Raw genomic sequence first — 17,543 nt, forward strand, 5'->3', positions numbered from 1 at the left:
CGGTAAGTCCCGGTTCGGCCCCCCGGCACCGGGAGACGGAGCCGCGGCTTCGGTGACAGTGACAAAAAAAACCAGCCGGGCACCGTCGTCCCGTCGGTCCGGCGGCGGCTCCAGGCTGAGCAGGCCGCTCCCCTTCCCCCACCGAGCCCCGTGCGGCGGCGATACGATGCTTTATCCGGACCGGGACCCGCGGGTACCACGGTCCCTATAAATACACAACGCACGAACTTGGATGTGTGTGCTTTCATGTTTTTTCCCCATCCCCGTCTCGGTGGTTGCCGTTGTCCGTCGCTGGTTCCAGCTCGGTGCTCGGTGCTCGGTGCTCTGGTTCCCATCGAGCTCCTTTCGTGATTACAAAGGGATTTGAGCCCGACGCTGCCGCTCCAACTGCGGGTCAGGGTGATGCAGGCCCTGGGGCAGAGGCTGGTTCTGGAGGTCAGGGTGATGGAGTCTGGTTTTGGTTCTGGAGGTCAGGGTGATGGAGTCTGGTTCTGGAGGTCAGGGTGATGGAGTCTGGTTTTGGTTCTGGAGGTCAGGGTGATGGAGTCTGGTTTTGGTTCTGGAGGTCAGTGTGATGGAGTCTGGTTCTGGTTCTCGAGGTCATAGTGATGGGTCTGGTTCTGGAGGTCAGGGTGATGGAGTCTGGTTTTGGTTCTGGAAGTCAGGGTGATGGAGTCTGGTTTTGGTTCTGGGGGTCAGGGTGATGGAGTCTGGTTTTGGTTCTGGAGGTCAGGGTGATGGAGTCTGGTTTTGATTCTGGAGGTCAGGGTGATGGGGTCTGGTTTTGGTTCTGGAGGTCAGTGTGATGGGTCTGGTTCTGGTTCTGGAGGTCAGGGTGATGGGGTCTGGTTTTGGTTCTGGAGGTCAGGGTGATGGAGTCTGGTTTTGGTTCTGGGGTCAGGGTGATGGGGTCTGGTTTAGGTTCTGGAGGTCAGGGTGATGGAGTCTGGTTTTGGTTCTGGGGGTCAGGGTGATGGAGTCTGGTTTTGGTTCTGGGGGTCAGGGTGATGGAGTCTGGTTTTGGTTCTGGAGGTCAGGGTGATGGGGTCTGGTTCTGGTTCTGGAGGTCAGGGTGATGGGGTCTGGTTTTGGTTCTGGGGGTCAGGGTGATGGGGTCTGGTTCTGGAAGTCAGGGTGATGGGGTCTGGTTTTGGTTCTGGAGGTCAGGGTGATGGGGTCTGGTTCTGGTTCTGGAGGTCAGGGTGATGGGGTCTGGTTCTGGTTCTCGAGGTCAGGGTGATGGGTCTGGTTCTGGTTCTGGAGGTCAGGGTGATGGGGTCTGGTTTTGGTTCTGGAGGTCAGGGTGATGGGGTCTGGTTTTGGTTCTGGAGGTCAGGGTGATGGGGTCTGGTTTTGGTTCTGGAGGTCAGGGTGATGGAGTCTGGTTTTGGTTCTGGGGTCAGGGTGATGGAGTCTGGTTTTGGGTCAGGGTGATGGGGTCTGGTTTTGGTTCTGGAGGTCAGGGTGATGGAGTCTGGTTTTGGTTCTGGTGGTCAGGGTGATGGAGTCTGGTTTTGGTTCTGGGGTCAGGGTGATGGGGTCTGGTTCTGGAAGTCAGGGTGATGGCATCTGGTTTTGGTTCTGGGGGTCAGGGTGATGGAGTCTGGTTTTGGTTCTGGGGTCAGGGTGATGGGGTCTGGTTCTGGAAGTCAGGGTGATGGCATCTGGTTTTGGTTCTGGAGGTCAGGGTGATGGGGTCTGGTTCTGGAAGTCAGGGTGATGGCATCTGGTTTTGGTTCTGGAGGTCAGGGTGATGGGGTCTGGTTCTGGAGGTGATGGAGCCTGATGATCCAGTATTCTTTGTAATACTGTGGTTGTAATTTGTAATCAGTGCAGAGCAGATTCTATTATTTAACAATAAAGTGTCAAAAGTTAATATATATATAAGTGTATATGTGTGTGTGTGTGTGTTTATTTATTTATTTATGGGATATGTATATATTTTATGTGTAGTTATATATATATATTTAGCTTTTCCTTCCACGTCAGGGTCTCCTCAGGCCACCGTGGATGTGCTGTCAGTCAAACTGACTTTACTTGGTTTATTCCCAGTGACTTTATGACAAAAGCAGGATTTTCAGTTTCCTTCTGTTACCTTTTGTGGAGTTTTTTTTTCAAGACAAGGCACATTCACCTCCTCTCCACTCAACTCTACACGCAGCAGGACGCATTATGATCATCATCAGCGTAGACAATCTCATTACATGGCTGACAATAGTCTCTATTCTTCTGCTGTTTTACTGTGGCATCTGTGTGTTGTGTACGCTGAACCTCCATGACAGCGCTTCATAAGAAGTGCCGGAGGTTGACCTAAAACAAACAGACAAGGTTGATTTACTGAGGAAAATAGCCGCAGGCCCAAAATGTGTTTGCCTCATTGCCTCTTGTTCTACACACTGTTCCACTGCAACTTAATGGGGTTTGTGTGAAAATGCAGAATGCACCTTTTAAAATACTAAAGTATTCAAATTTCAAACGGTGGAATAAAAAACATTACGGTTTAAAATGTATAGTTTCAAGATTCAAGATGTTTATTTGTCACATACATATGCAGACGTTCATACATATACGTAGAGAAATGTCTTTGCAAAGCACCCAGAGATTATGCACAATACGTTCTAACTGACACAATAGCTAAATGAATTAACTAACTAAACTAACTGATTCCTAAAAAGTAATTCAGTTGGTAAATAGAATAAAACAAGAGTAAAAAGGTAATATACTGAGTAGGAATACAAAATACGAAATAAGAGGAATAGACTTGTGTACTATATTTACAGATATGTGCAGTAAAGTGGCATGTGAATAATGTGAGGTAATGTGTGTTGGGATAATAATACCAGTATGAAACCAGTATAATACCCATTACTTGACTTTGCGATAAATTACCAGCCTTTTTTATGCTAATCTCCTTTTGTTAAAGCAGAAATACAACATTATAAATGCCCACCTTAAAACAACTCTGTTAATAAAATTTGAATTTCATGTCATTTTATAAATTACATAATTTTTTCCTCCATTTTAGTTAGAAATGTGCTTAATTGTATTTTTTGCTCCTGACTAAGGCAGAGTTCAACAAAAAGCCACAAATACCACATCATCTTTCAATGCTCTCCTCAATTGAAGTATGTCGTTTAAATACCCAGTACTATTTAAGGAACACTCATTGGTCTTTGGGATCTGTGTATAAAAAACAGGTCAACCTTTGCCACTCGCTGCCACCTCATTGGCAATGTAAATGAAGAGGAAATAAAAAAATAAAGAAGCTGCACGTTATTAGCAGCTTGGCGGCATACAGGGTCCTGAGAGGAGGCGCTGTGGAATGAATAATGAAATGATGACAACATATCTCTCTGCCATGTAACCAGTCTCTATGAAACATAACTAAACCATCCCAAAGGCATCCTGCCCTTTGCAGAGAAAAGCTCTTGTTTGCAAACCGGAACCCGAGTCCCCCCCCGCCCCCCCCCGTCACACGTGGATTTAGATTGGGAGGAATCTCCTGATAACCTTGATTCAATGACACGCTTTAGTCCCACTTTGTTGCATAGTAGCGTACTATTTAGTACGCCAAGTCAGTAGGCGAGTGTTTTTAATATTTCTGAAACTAACGAGTATGCAAAAAGTGCTGGGCTGACACACATGAATACTGACATGAATACTGACATGAATACTGCACACTGCGCTGCCAAGCAGAACCCACAATTCATTGAGGGCAAGATGCTGGTACGTGTTTATGTGCCGTGTTGTCAGGGACCCGTAAAGTGCTGAAAGGGAGGGCTGTATGGTGACGTAAAATGTCCAAAAATACATTGATCTTTTTACTCACATATTCAAGTACGCTGGATGTAGTACACTATGAAGTACACAATACCGGACACAGCATGTGTGTAATGTTTTTTTTAATGTAAAGTGGAGATGATGTAACACTCCAGTGAGATGGTTTAAGAGCAAAGTGCTCCTGGTGCTGCCCACTGATGAGTCCTAGTCACAGATACCTGAAGCCCCGATGCCAGACCCGGACCAAGCCTTCCTCGCTGATCTGGGCTCCGCGTGGCCTCTCCTACTCAGGTGGTCATAATATCGGTCGCACTGGCTCTGGTTTGGTGCTTTTGTGATGTGCGACCCAGTGGGCAGCACTGCACGGGGCTCGCTCGTGGGAGGATTATCCGGAGCTGGTCATGATCCAATTGGTTTAAAAGCATCTCAACAGCAGTGAGGGGGTAATGCTCTAATAAGGTGTGCGTGAGCACAGGAGCGTAAAGATAACTACGTTCTTTAGGGATGCACAGTTACCGATACCAGTGGCAGGTGATACTGCATGTATGTACTCATACTCATACTCGTAAAATGCTATTACCTAAACATGAAATACCATAACTAAATCCCATTCTATGACCCCCACCAAACCCCATGTTACTTAACCAAACCCCATGTAATATATAACTAAATTTAACATGATGTAGCCTCATTGAGTGCCTGCTTTATGGCAAATTTTTGGAAAGTTTCATGTTCTATTTGGTTTTGTTTAAACAACATAATGAAAAAAACAATTCCTCAAAATAATAACATCTGATGTTCTTTGACATCAGTGATCTCAATATCACTATACAGGTGTCACTTAACCACCTACCTGTTTAACAACCTACCTGTTCAACCACCGTTCAGACTAAGGAGCAGCTCTCTGACCAGTCTGTATTGTACACTGTTTACAATACCAAGCATCTCATCACCCTTTATATACTATATACACTATATATACTATATATTCTATATACACTATATATACTATAAATATATATACTATATATACTGTATACACTATATACGCTATATACACTATATAAACACTATTTACACTATATATATTATATACACTATATATACTATATACACTATTTATACTATATATACTACGTATATACACTATTTATACTATATATATACTATATACACTATATATATTATATACACTCTATACACTATATACACTATTTATACTATATATCCTATGTATATACACTATTTATGCTATATATATACTATATACACTATATATATTATATACACTCTATACACTATATACCATATATATACTATATACACTTTATATACTATACACACTATATACGCTATACCAGCCACGCCCCCATACCATGAAATAACACGGGTCCTCGCTTATCGACCAATTTGCTTAACAACCTGGTTGTAGGAACAGAACTCAGTCCCTTAGTGAGGAGTACCTGTAACTAAAAATTTAGATATTTTATAAGTATTCTGTATTGCCAAGTACCGAACAATGATTCCTCAGTAATACACTTGGTCCAAAACAAATGGTGTCAATGCAGAACTTACTATTTACAAGTAATTATGCTGCAGGAGTCCACAAATCATTTGAGTAAGAGCAGTAGTAAGTGCAGGCCTTACTAGTCGTCACTTAATCTTTTATATTTATCGACAAAAAGAAAGATATCTCCACACCGAGGTAAATACTGGAGGTAAGTTAAGGTAAGTTTCATTTAGGAGGATTTAAATGTATATTTAACACAGACAATTCTATTATATAATTATAGAACCAGAATCATGATTGTCGTTCCACCCCTTCCTGTGTGAGCACCTCATGTCGATTACACACATTTTAGTATTTTTAGTAGTTTTAGAGCTTATTGTGGGTAATCACTGGGTGTCGTGACATTTCACTGCATATTCAAGTTCAAGTTCAAGAGATTATTCGTCACATACATACACATACGGTTGTACATATATGAAGTGAAATGTCATGACACCCGGTGATTACGCACAAGCTCTATAAGCTCAAAAAATACTCTAATGTGCGCATATATGTATGACCGTATGTGACAAATGAACTTGAACTTGTACAGTAGTAACAGTCATAGTGTCACTGACAGTTGGTACAACATGGCCTCCTTCCAGCATCCTGGACGTTCAGAGCTGCACATCGTGCTGTGTGTGATTTTCCCACTATGTCAAACTGAAATGATCACTTGACTTACGCTCTCTGAAAGACAGACTTCTCTGCTCGCATGTGTGCACCATTCCCATTTGCCCCCAGGAATCAATTTCATATATTAATGGGAACAGTCCGACCACGTGACATTGATTGGTTGTGGAGTGTTTGCAAAAGTGGTTTTAATTAAAATGGTACAAAGGATTGAAAATGAGTGAGGTGTGTGTGCAGTTTCTTTCTGGCTCGGTTAGAGAATGTTAAATGTTCCAAGAGTGTTTGACGGACTCTCACGGTGGTAGAGCTTTGAAGGAAGAGAGACGATGGAGGAAATGATCGTAAAAGGAGAGAGTATTTGGGGATCTCTGTCAGAACTAAAATTATGTTTTTTAAAAGGAACTACATGTGGCCAGAGTCTCCTCGCTAGCTAGCTGTCTAACTATAAACAGTAAAATAAGGAAACATAATTATAGTATTTACTGCTGCCCACTGACATCAATTCAAACCATGGCATGTTTATTTTGTGTGAGTTTATTTTCTGGCACTACTGAAGTCTGTAAAATAGGATGATCTGACAGCAAATATGTCAGCTTGTTCTGTTTTTCAACTCTCCAACAGCGTTCAGGGGGCAGCCAAAACTGCTCTGCTATTGATTGGTTGATGCCACACGTTTTCGTGTCAAAGTTCACCAGAGTTGAAGGTTGAACTACACAAAAACTTTTGCAATGACTTTACTTCGCTACTGGAAATGAATGCAATATTGCAATGCTTGTATTGAAATTAATTTAATTGTAATTTTTGTGCAACTAGAGGTAGAAGACAGGTAGATGCGGAGTAGAGGTAGATGAGAGGTGGAGTAGAGACCCATGTCCCTCTCTTCTGGAGGAACAATAGATATCTCTTCCTTTTGCTGTAGGTGTGTTATTTTCCAGTTAAGGGATTTGATGTTCATCTGTCAACCATCAGTTCCTTCACTAATCATAATCATAGAAATGTAAAAGTAATGAATTCATCAGAATGTTTATGAATAACCTTCTGGTAGTTAGTGCAGCTCTGTAGTAGGCCTCCAGGAACTAAATTTAAATAGAATTTGAAAAATATCACTATTGAATGCTGAAATTGCCATTGGATTGTGTATTTATTTTTATAAATAAATAATTGGTCTAAATGTTTTGGCTAGTGTTAGTGAATCAATTCACATGTGATGAACAATAAAGTTCAATATAAGTTGATCTAGTTTGTTGCACTGTGAACACACATTAGAGAGAAATATTCCCAGTAACTGTGTGAAGTTTGCGTCAGCGGAGACGCAGGACGCACCGGAGTGTTTCTCTCCTCCAGCGTTTCACTGCGTACAAGGGGAGAGTGCGCCTTTGACCGCAATGTGCAGTAATTCCACTGATGTGGCGGTGAAAGTGGAAAATACATTTGACCATCACCAATGGAATGTCTTCTAGTGCAGAGGTTTCCAACCACCGGACCATGCCGGGCCGTGAGAACATGGGCGGGATTCTTTCAGGAGGGATCTGTGATCTGCTCCGCAGTGGAGCACCAGCAGGAAACGGAGCAAATTAAATACATCTAGAGTTTTTATTTGCTTTGTTTGTAGAAAAGATCACGCTGATCGGAGCTGCGGCGCTGCGTAACCGTGCGTACCCCCCCCCAGTACTAAATTTGAGTACAAAAAATCCCAATCTCTTTGAATATTAAAATAATAAAGCAAACAAATTAGAATGGGATTATAAAGGAATATCTGCTGCCCTAGTCTACAGCCAGCTGCGGGTTTTCTGGCCGTTTTAAGGCCTTTGTCAGATTTGTTTAGATGGGTGTGCGTTTACTAATGCCTACTTCATGAATCAGTGATGGCAGCAGCGCTGCATTGCAGTGAGTGTGTGAGTGCTTCTGGCAGCGATGGAGGAGAACATTCACAGTATCAAATATTAACAGTGTTACTGGGTGCAACGGGGCAAACCGGAGGGTTTGTTTGGCCTATCTATTGCATCTGGCTGAATGAGTGAATAGAGGAGGGGATGGGGGGCTGGGGGAACAGCACGGCAAATAGAGGGAATTTGTGTTAGGGCGAGAGAGAGAGAGAGAGAGAGAGAGAGAGAGAGAGAGTGGGATAAAAGGAGAAAAAGAGGCGATTGGTAGAAAGAGAGTAAACGTAAGATGGAGTCTGATTGGCACGCAGTGTGACTCAGCTGGCTCATGATGTCAGATGGAATCTCAAGCCAATGATCTGGCCCCTCTTCCCCCTGGATGCAGCTCTCACTCTGTGGTTCAAGCTTTAAAAGAAAACTCTGGTATTTTTTGCCCTAAACCTTTTTTGTGATCGTTGGGAGTTAACTCGAGTGATTGGCATCATAATTTTGTCAATTGATCCAGCACTGAATTTTTAACCTCAGCCGCCTGCCACGTGGAGCAATCAAACTGGACAAAGAACATGGTCGCTATTGCCCCGTTGCATGACAGTTGGCTGCAACTATTCTCTCAATACTGGATCAGTTAAAAAGATTCTGGTGTCAGTCATCCGGATTGACTGTCCAATGATCGTAAAATATGATTTGGTTTAAAACATACCATAGTTTACTTGCGACAAAATGTACTTTTTGTAAATTGCTTTGGACAAAAGCGTCTGCTAAATGACATAATGTTAAAATGACCGTTTTCAGCCAATACCTCAACTTCAATTATGTGTCCATACCGAATCACCACAGGCTTCTTTGTGTGGGGAGAAAAAATGAAAATCGGGTTGCTTTTCTATAAAAGAAGAGGAAGGATGACTTCATATGCCCAAATATATTTCAGATGCCGTCTGCAGTTTACCATCCTAACTATTAGCAGCAGTGGGCAGCCACGGTCCGGCACGCAGGGACCAACTCCGGTTGGAGACCCGCTGCTTTGCAGTGGGAGTATGTGTTTTTCTTAGTGATTGCAAGTCTTTTAGCGTGGGAGGAAACCTGCAAGAAATCAGGTAGAAGATGTCAACTCCACAGAAAGGCCTCCAGTTCCTCCTCCTCCTCCAGGACCCGGCTGGGAGGCCATAGCGCTAACCAGAGCGTTACCACTAAGACCAGCCTGGTGTTGGACTTGAGTGGAAAAAAAATCATATGTGTCTGATGGCAAAAAATATGATCACGTCATACATTTTCTCATATTAATTGATATTTATCAGTTCATTACATCATCAAAGTATTTATATATGGTTTGATAATGCTGCCTTAGTATTATCAATTCCTTTATGCTGATAAGACTGACACCTGAATAACCCAGAGGGTTTATTGTTTATTGTTTCCTTGCTGTCTTTTCAGGTGATAACACAACTAGTCGCTGAACACTTTTACCAGGAACTCCAACTAACTGTTTTTTCTTATAAGTGGGCGTGCCCCTCAGAACCTGCAGCCTGAAACGGCTCCTGATTGGCTATTGAGTTTTCCAGGAACCTCTTTCTGCTTCGTGATAAGCTGTTCGTGTTGTTTCTGCTCTGTCCATTATGAAACATGCTCCTAAGAAAAGACGGCGAATAAAATCTCCCGAACTTTATCTTCGCTATCGAGGTGAATTTTACTGCAATGTGTTATCAAGATCATTTTGAAATCAGCCTTACATATGGTTCTCTAGAATCTTTTATGTAGGTCAGAGTTTATTGAATCTCAAACCATATCTAATGTTTTGTCCACAATCTCCCCACACCGTGTCTGACAAGAGCAAGCAATCATCTAAAGTTCTTGTGGCTTAGAGAATGAAGAGCGCAGTAGGTACTCGGGGGTGGGACAAGATATTAATACAGCAATATAATGATTGTTGTGTCATACAGTTTGAAGTCTACTCACAGTATTGGCTGAGTCAGATAATTTGTCTTATTTTTTCGCTCATTGGGAGTCGACCTAAGTAATTAGCATCAGAATCTTTAAAACTGACCCAGTATTGAGAGAATAGTTCACGCAATGAGGAAAGCACTCTTTCGACCCAACAGGAAGTTCTCCTACTCTGTCCTTAAAGCTGCTATTAATCATTTAAGAAGTATCATGGTACTACCTCATAACTGACCTGGCTCTTGTTGCCGTGGTTTCCCCCTCCAGAGATGGGCAGTGAGTTGCCGGGGTCAGTGGCCATGCCCGGGGCAGTTGGTGCGAGCCAGGTGAGGATGGGTGGAGCCATGCCAGGACGCGGAGGCAAGCGGAGGTCTGGAGGGTGAGTTCACCACCGCCGTTTAAACGAAAAGGTTTTGGATTCAGTCAAACTATTTCAGCCTGGAAATGGTGAGTGAGAGTGGAGTCAATAAAAACAATAGTGAAGCAAACCCTGATGATAACACCTGATGACACCTGATGATAACACCTGATAACACCTGATGATAACACTTGATGATAACTGGGGGTGTCACGATTCTCCAAATCCACAATTCGATTTGACTTTAGATTTTAAGGCCACGATTTGATTTTCAATTTTCAATTAAAACATTTGTTTTTGTTTTCAGCACTGATGTCATTGTTAGACCTAAGAAAAACACTTGTTCCTCAATAAGTAACTTGGAGTCCAGTCACATTAAATCATTATAAATAATGTTATGAAACCTGTCGACTGAGACGTTTAAGTCGAGCAGTGGTTTCAGTCAATGTTCATTACAACAACAAGATAACACAGACAGAAGCTTACACGATGCACAGGGACAACATTCCAATGAGGAATTATAAACAAGGGGAATCCTAAATATATACTTATATGTGTGAATGGAACACAGCTCTCCGTGCGCCCCGATCGCCACGCCCCGTTCCTCCAAATAAAACAGCTAGAAACAGTGTGGGCGGGGCAGGGAAGATTATTTACTGTGCGTAACGCATGGAGGGGGGCGACCGGGGAGAGAGTCATGGAGAACGTGTCCCCCATGCGCACATCCTCACTTCCGTTGGAGAGCGAGACGACGTGCGGCGCTATTGCTCCCTCCCCGTGCCCCCCGCTCAGGGTGGTGCCCGAAGCAGCATTGGCACCACCTGTCTCACCTACATGAAGAGCCCAGCCGAGCCTGTATTTATGCAGTTTATTTTTCTTTCTTTTATTTTAGAGATCACAGAGATGCTTGTGATTTCAAAGTTCGAAATCGAACGCTCATTTCGATCGATTTTAGATTTCGAATCGGAATGGCGACACCCCTGATGATGACAGTTCCAGTGACCTCGTCCGGTCGCACTCTGACCTCATAGATCTCTTTGACCGTCTGTGACAGCAACGTCAACACAATAGTGGTTGAAGGTTCAAAGGAAAGAGTACATTCCAAAAGATTAAAACTAAACCTTAGGATAGAATTACTACAGTGGAACCTGGACCTACCACTGCATCTACTGACCACCAATCCAACAAACCAGCAGCCAGAGTCGCCAAAGTTTGTATCGACTTGCGACCGACTGCTCCAAGGTACGACGCGGAAATTTGCAGTTGGCGCGTCGGCGGCCAGTCAGTCAGCGGTCAATCAGCGGTCAATCAGCGCTCAGTCAGCGCTCAGTCAGCAATAAGTCAGCAGTCAGTCAGCGGCCAGTCAGCGGCCAGTCAGCGGCCAGTCAGCAGTCAGTCAGCGCTCAGTCAGCGATAAGTCAGCAGTCAGTCAGCGGCCAGTCAGCAGTCAGTCAGCGATAAGTCAGCAGTCAGTCAGCGGTCGGCGGCCAGGCTGTCAGCGGTCAATCAGCGGTCAATCAGCGCTCAGTCAGCGCTCAGTCAGCGCTCAGTCAGCGATAAGTCAGCAGTCAGTCAGCGGCCAGTCAGCGGCCAGTCAGCGGCCAGTCAGCAGTCAGTCAGCGATAAGTCAGCAGTCAGTCAGCGGTCGGCGGCCAGTCAGTCAGCGGTCAATCAGCGGTCAATCAGCGCTCAGTCAGCGCTCAGTCAGCGCTCAGTCAGCGATAAGTCAGCAGTCAGTCAGCGGCCAGTCAGCGGCCAGTCAGCAGTCAGTCAGCGATAAGTCAGCAGTCAGTCAGCGGTCGGCGGCCAGGCTGTCAGCGGTCAATCAGCGGTCAATCAGCGCTCAGTCAGCGCTCAGTCAGCGCTCAGTCAGCGATAAGTCAGCAGTCAGTCAGCGGCCAGTCAGCGGCCAGTCAGCGGCCAGTCAGCAGTCAGTCAGCGATAAGTCAGCAGTCAGTCAGCGGTCGGCGGCCAGTCAGTCAGCGGTCAATCAGCGGTCAATCAGCGCTCAGTCAGCGCTCAGTCAGCGCTCAGTCAGCGATAAGTCAGCAGTCAGTCAGCGGCCAGTCAGCGGCCAGTCAGCGGCCAGTCAGCAGTCAGTCAGCGATAAGTCAGCAGTCAGTCAGCGGTCGGCGGCCAGTCAGTCAGCGGTCGGCGTCCAGTCAGTCAGCAGTCAGTCAGCAGTCAATCAGCGCTCAGTCAGCGGTCAGTCAGTAGTCAGTCAGCGATAAGTCAGCGAGCAGTCAGTCAGCGATAAGTCAGCAGTCAGTCAGCGATAAGTCAGCGGCCAGTCAGTGGTCAGTCAGCGGTCAGTCAGCGATAAGACAGCAGTCCGTCAGCGATAAGTCAGCGGCCAGTCAGTGGTCAGTCAGCGGTCAGTCAGCGATAAGTCAGCAGTCAGTCAGCGGCCAGTCAGCGATAAGTCAGCAGTCAGTCAGCGGTCAGTCAGTGGTCAGTCAGCGGTCAGTCAGCGATAAGTCAGCAGTCAGTCAGCAGCCAGTCAGCAGTCAGTCAGCGGGCGACCTACATGGTGTGTGCAGGTAGTTGGTGGCTTCTGGATATTTTTTTCGTATTTACTGTGTATTTTGTTTATTTTCACGCTTCATTCTTCTTCAGTCCTAAGAAGAAGGACGATGGCAAAAAGAAAAAGGCGATGACTCCCATTGAAACTTAACTCCCATTAATTTATACGGACAAATTGCTTCGACATACGACCGTTCTCAGATATTTATTGTTTGTAAATATTTTATGAAATCCCCCCCCAAATTGTCAAATGATATTGATAAAGAGGTATTTGTCCTAAACTAGTTTAGTCAATATGGCCCAGCCTTATGAAGCATGAAAACATACGTGTTTCTCTGAAGATGATCACACAGTTTGTTGGCGCCCCCCCAACCCCCCGAGGGAGGGGCTGCAGGGGACGTTTGATTTGATCTTATTTTATCACTTCCTCTTTTTCAGTTTGGGTAGAATTCAACACGATGCTGCTTTTAGTGACTGAATACTCAAAGAACACTCAGTACGAGTGCTTCACCTGCCCCTCTGGAGTTGAAGATCTCTTCTCCTTCAATAGATCCTGAGATCAGATTACACACACACACACACACACACACACGAGTTAAAACCATCACAGTGTTGTTGTAAATACCAGCGATTATAACCTTGATCAAGTGACTGATGTCAACACAGTTCATTCAGTGTATTCATTCCTCTGTTTTCTAGGTCTGCGTCTAAAAAGAAATTAATACACTGATACCCTTCAAGCCTATTGTTTTAATTTCGGAATTGATATGAAAATTGTAACATCAACACTTTGTTTGGAAGTTCTGCAACCATTTTCCAATTGCATAAGATGCCACTATAGTCACAAATCAATTGAAATATTACATTTCTGTATTACACTGAATTTGTTCTGTGAATTAGTTTTTGTAATGCACGCCAGGTGGTGAAACAGAAAAGGTGGTTTTAGAGAAGCACCGATCGATCGGCCGGTGACTGGAATCAGCCGGTTTTCAGCCTGATCGGCCATGTGCTGGTCAAATTTACACTCCTGATACTGTGCTCATGTACTCGTCAAAATGCTCCAATACTCCAACCTCACAACAGTGTCATGTAACGTAATTTAGTAGTTGGAAAAAAAATATAAAAGAACAGTTTCATGTTCTATTAATGTTCCATAGTGAATGACGAAAATAATAATAAACGCGCAGTGTCAAAATCATCAATCTCACTATTGCGGGTACTGAAAATTGCAGTGGTAGTCCGTATGTGCAGCTGTCCAATCACGTGAGCCTGGTCCGATCAGGGATATAAACTCCAAATGATCGGACGACAATGTAAAAGATATTTTATTGTCAATGTTTTATTATGAACATCCAATTGAGTGAACATCGTAGTCGCAGGTCAGACTTTATAAAAATGGGAAATCGGAATCGACCTCGAAAATGGCAATCGGTGCATCTTGAGTTGGTATAAGATGTAAATACATGGATCTAGAATCATACCGTGAGATCGTGCCCAACATGTGGGAAAGCCTCAGCGCTCAGCCTGGTCGGGTGGTTCTGGGGGGTGGTGTTGGTGGGGTGGGGTGGTACGTTGAGGCCAAAGCCTTTTAGATGTGATCCTCGGGGGGCGAGGCGGGGTATGTACTCCACGCAAACATGAATAAATAATACAGACCTGGATAGAGGCAATACGGCAAATAAACACGGTGCGGGGAACAGGCAACAGGGACTCGGCTTGTCTGTGCATTGGTTCCTTTATTTATTTAACAGTGTGTGCGCGCGCGTGTGTGTGTGTGTGTGTGCGTGTTTGTGTGTGTGTGTGTGTGTGTGTGTGTGTGTGTGTGTGTGTGTGTGTGTGTGTGTGTGTGTGTGTGTGTGTGTGTGTGTGTGTGTGTGTGTGTAATCAGTATGTGGGTAAGAGCATCCCCAACAGAACAACAGACAGACAGTAATCCTCTCCAGCTCAGTCGCAGACAGCTGCAGCACAGTCGCCAGGCGGCACTGCTCTGATTGTCACCTGAAGAACACCGTCTATTCTTCTTATTATATGTTATTCTATATAAAATTTCTGTCCCATGAAGTTAAAAATGTATTCTGATTCTGCTCACACTTTTATGTGCACTCATTTTACGTTCATACTAGTAAGTGACAAAAAAAACAATGACAAGGTTAATTTGTTTGCCTTCCTCTTTGCTTATAGAGTGCAGTGAGGAGATATGGGATGTAGCCGGGTAGAGAGACGGGCAGTGATGATGAGCTGGATTCAAACCTCGGGCTCTGCAAGGCATTTTGCATTTTCCTATAAAAGTCTTAAAATGTCTTCAATTCAGTTTTAGAAATATTGGACCTTAAAAGTCCTTTTAATTTCAGTATAGCATTTTTTCTGATTTATTCACATGTGTACCTTATACTAACCTGTCCTCGGTGAACCAACACACTTTGTACTGACCTGCATACTGAACTGGAGACAGATTTCCGAGAAGATCTTTGTACTTACCTCAGGTTCTGTAGGACTGGATTTAGGATTTATTACAGGTCCTTGTCACTGACCTGAAGGAAACACTTCTCATAACAGTTGATCAAATCATTTAGACCATAACCTGCCCTGCTTCTACTAAATATGTAGTACGTACATGCAATACGTTATTTAATAAGAGAGAAGGCTTGGGCGATATCTAAGATTTGATATGCTGACGCAGACCTGGCAAAAAAAAAAAAAATCACGATATTATCGTCGTTGTTGAGGAGGTGGGGGGTGGTGGGGTGACGGAGTTACACGCAGTTACACATGGCCCTTGTTAAATGAATAGATAACATGAAATGACAATGCATACATGGATGCAAAAACACTGTTTTCTTTGGAGAAATGGTGAACCTTATGATTGCAGAGAAGGGCGCAGCTTTATTCTCTTTATTTCTCCAACTAGGAAGTTGCTCGTAGGCGTTCACGTAACGTGCAGAGGGGAATCCTGTTGACCCTGCACCAAGCAAGCGCTAGTGAGGATTTAAATATGAAGAATTAAAAATTGTTTTTTACTCATTTTGTAATTCTCAGCGTGAGAAGGTGGAGGTGTGGTGTGTGAGCTGGTTGATTTGTTTCTCTTGATATGCGAGTCTCAGGGTCAACGCTTGAGACTCGCCAGCTCTGTACAACAATTATTAAAAAAGCATTTTTTCATAATATTATTTTAGTAATGCAAGTCATGGAGCCGGCCCGGAGCGCCACCACGTCCAAATCCTCCATCTGCTTCCTCGCTGTTGCACGCATATACCTCCACGTATTCTACATCCTTTTTGTGTGTGGAGTGACGGAGCTTTGTCCATGGGCTCGGCTGCGGGAGGGGGTGGGAAATTTCAATACTGTGAAAATATTGTATATGATGTCAAATACTGCAATATTCGTTTTAATCAAATATCGGCCAAAGCCTGTTGAGATGGTTTTTCAAAGGCCTTTCTTAAATTTTGTTAAAATTGAAACTGAACCCTGACTCTGCTACCTGCAGACACCTTGCTATCTAGTTGAGCCACCAGAATGACAATTTTTTTGTTCAACATAAAATGTATTTCTGTCCATCCTGATGAATATAAAATGTGTTCTTAAATTTCCATGCTGCCCCTGTGGGGCGAACGCGAACATAATAGTGAGACTGAGAGAACACGAGTGTTGAGCATCCACGTCCACAGTCTGCCAGACCACTTTAAACACTGATTTAAACACCACCATTCACAGACCAGGAGCAGCATCTGCACATAACAGCTCCAAGAAAAAGGACAATTGCAATTTGAATAAATTGTAGGATTGTACATCTTCAATATAAATAATATACTGTATATTGAAGTATATTAATAACCATAAGTAAAATGTTAAGCCTATGTTAACCTTGATATTGTTCATTTGACAATATTCATGAATGACTCTTGGTGCATTCATACCAGGGATACAAGTTTAAAAGAATTTCCTTAATGGATAGTTGTTCATCTTAACAAACAATTGTCAATGAATTGATAACAAAAGCTAATGGCGTCACGCATGACGACCTACGCAACGTCCCACACCTCAGACATTTTGTGATGGGGTGCGAGGAGCGCTTCCCCTCATTTCATTTCATTATGGCGCATTGGAGGCTCTCTGAGCTGGTTCGCTCATACTGGATTATTTACGACCCGTGTCTGCGCGAGTTTAATATTTGTACTTTTCGCCATCCTCCGACGGAATGAGTGGGATGTTACGTAGCAGATCAAGTCAACGAGACGCTAATCTCTGAAGGCATCACCATAGCAACATAGGGCTTGTTTGTTTTGCTGTCGTGCCACTCCCTGTCTGCAGGTCGTTTTTCCTCCTGCGTGTCGTTCAGAAAGCAGCGTTATCCCCTTATCCTGCTCCTCTGAACGCAGCTTTAGTTGTTGAGGAACAATAGACATTGTTTCCTCCTTGGCATCGATGCGCGTGCAGCCATGTCTGTTGTTTGTCGTTCGTCCGGAAGCCTCCGCCTACTTCGACTACTACTGAGCATTTTTCCTCCACCGCCCCCTGTGGTTCTGGTAAGTTCTACTTCCTGGCTGGGTTTTTCTTTTTCTGGTAAAGCCCTGTGCTGCAAACAACAAGACTGTAGGATGTTCAGTTCTTATCGATAACACAACGTCTTCATCTATTCAATTCTTATTTGCAATGAATCCATAGCTAATTGTTAACAACCCTAGTTCATACAATATGTACACACAAGAAATATGTGGGGAAACAGTCATTAGTAGTACAGACCTTACCAGGCGTCGGTTTGAACAGCTACAACAGTCCTGGATTGAACTCACTATTATCTTATTTTCAAGGTATGTGTGATGAGCTAGCAGACACACCTCTACATCTCTTCTTCAGTGTGAATATCACAGCGGTGACTGTGTGT

General features: G+C 43.9%; 1 protein-coding gene across 4 annotated transcripts in view; it reads left to right on the forward strand.

The window, feature by feature from the left end:
* Positions 1-17,543, forward strand: part of arnt2 (aryl-hydrocarbon receptor nuclear translocator 2) — a 63,795-nt gene that overhangs the window by 492 nt on the left and 45,760 nt on the right. For 3 of the 4 annotated variants that reach the window (XM_079998355.1, XM_079998356.1, XM_079998357.1), the window contains exons 1-2: positions 1-2; positions 10,048-10,159. The exon at positions 1-2 is cut by the window's left edge and continues 492 nt beyond it. In XM_079998355.1, coding sequence (XP_079854481.1) covers positions 1-2; positions 10,048-10,159 — 114 coding nt within the window. The remainder of the gene's footprint in view (positions 3-10,047; positions 10,160-17,543) is intronic. The other variant, XM_079998358.1, reaches the window with a different exon arrangement.

The sequence above is a fragment of the Zeus faber genome (assembly GCF_960531495.2).
Source record: "Zeus faber genome assembly, chromosome: 3".
Taxonomy (NCBI): Eukaryota; Metazoa; Chordata; class Actinopteri; order Zeiformes; family Zeidae; genus Zeus; species Zeus faber.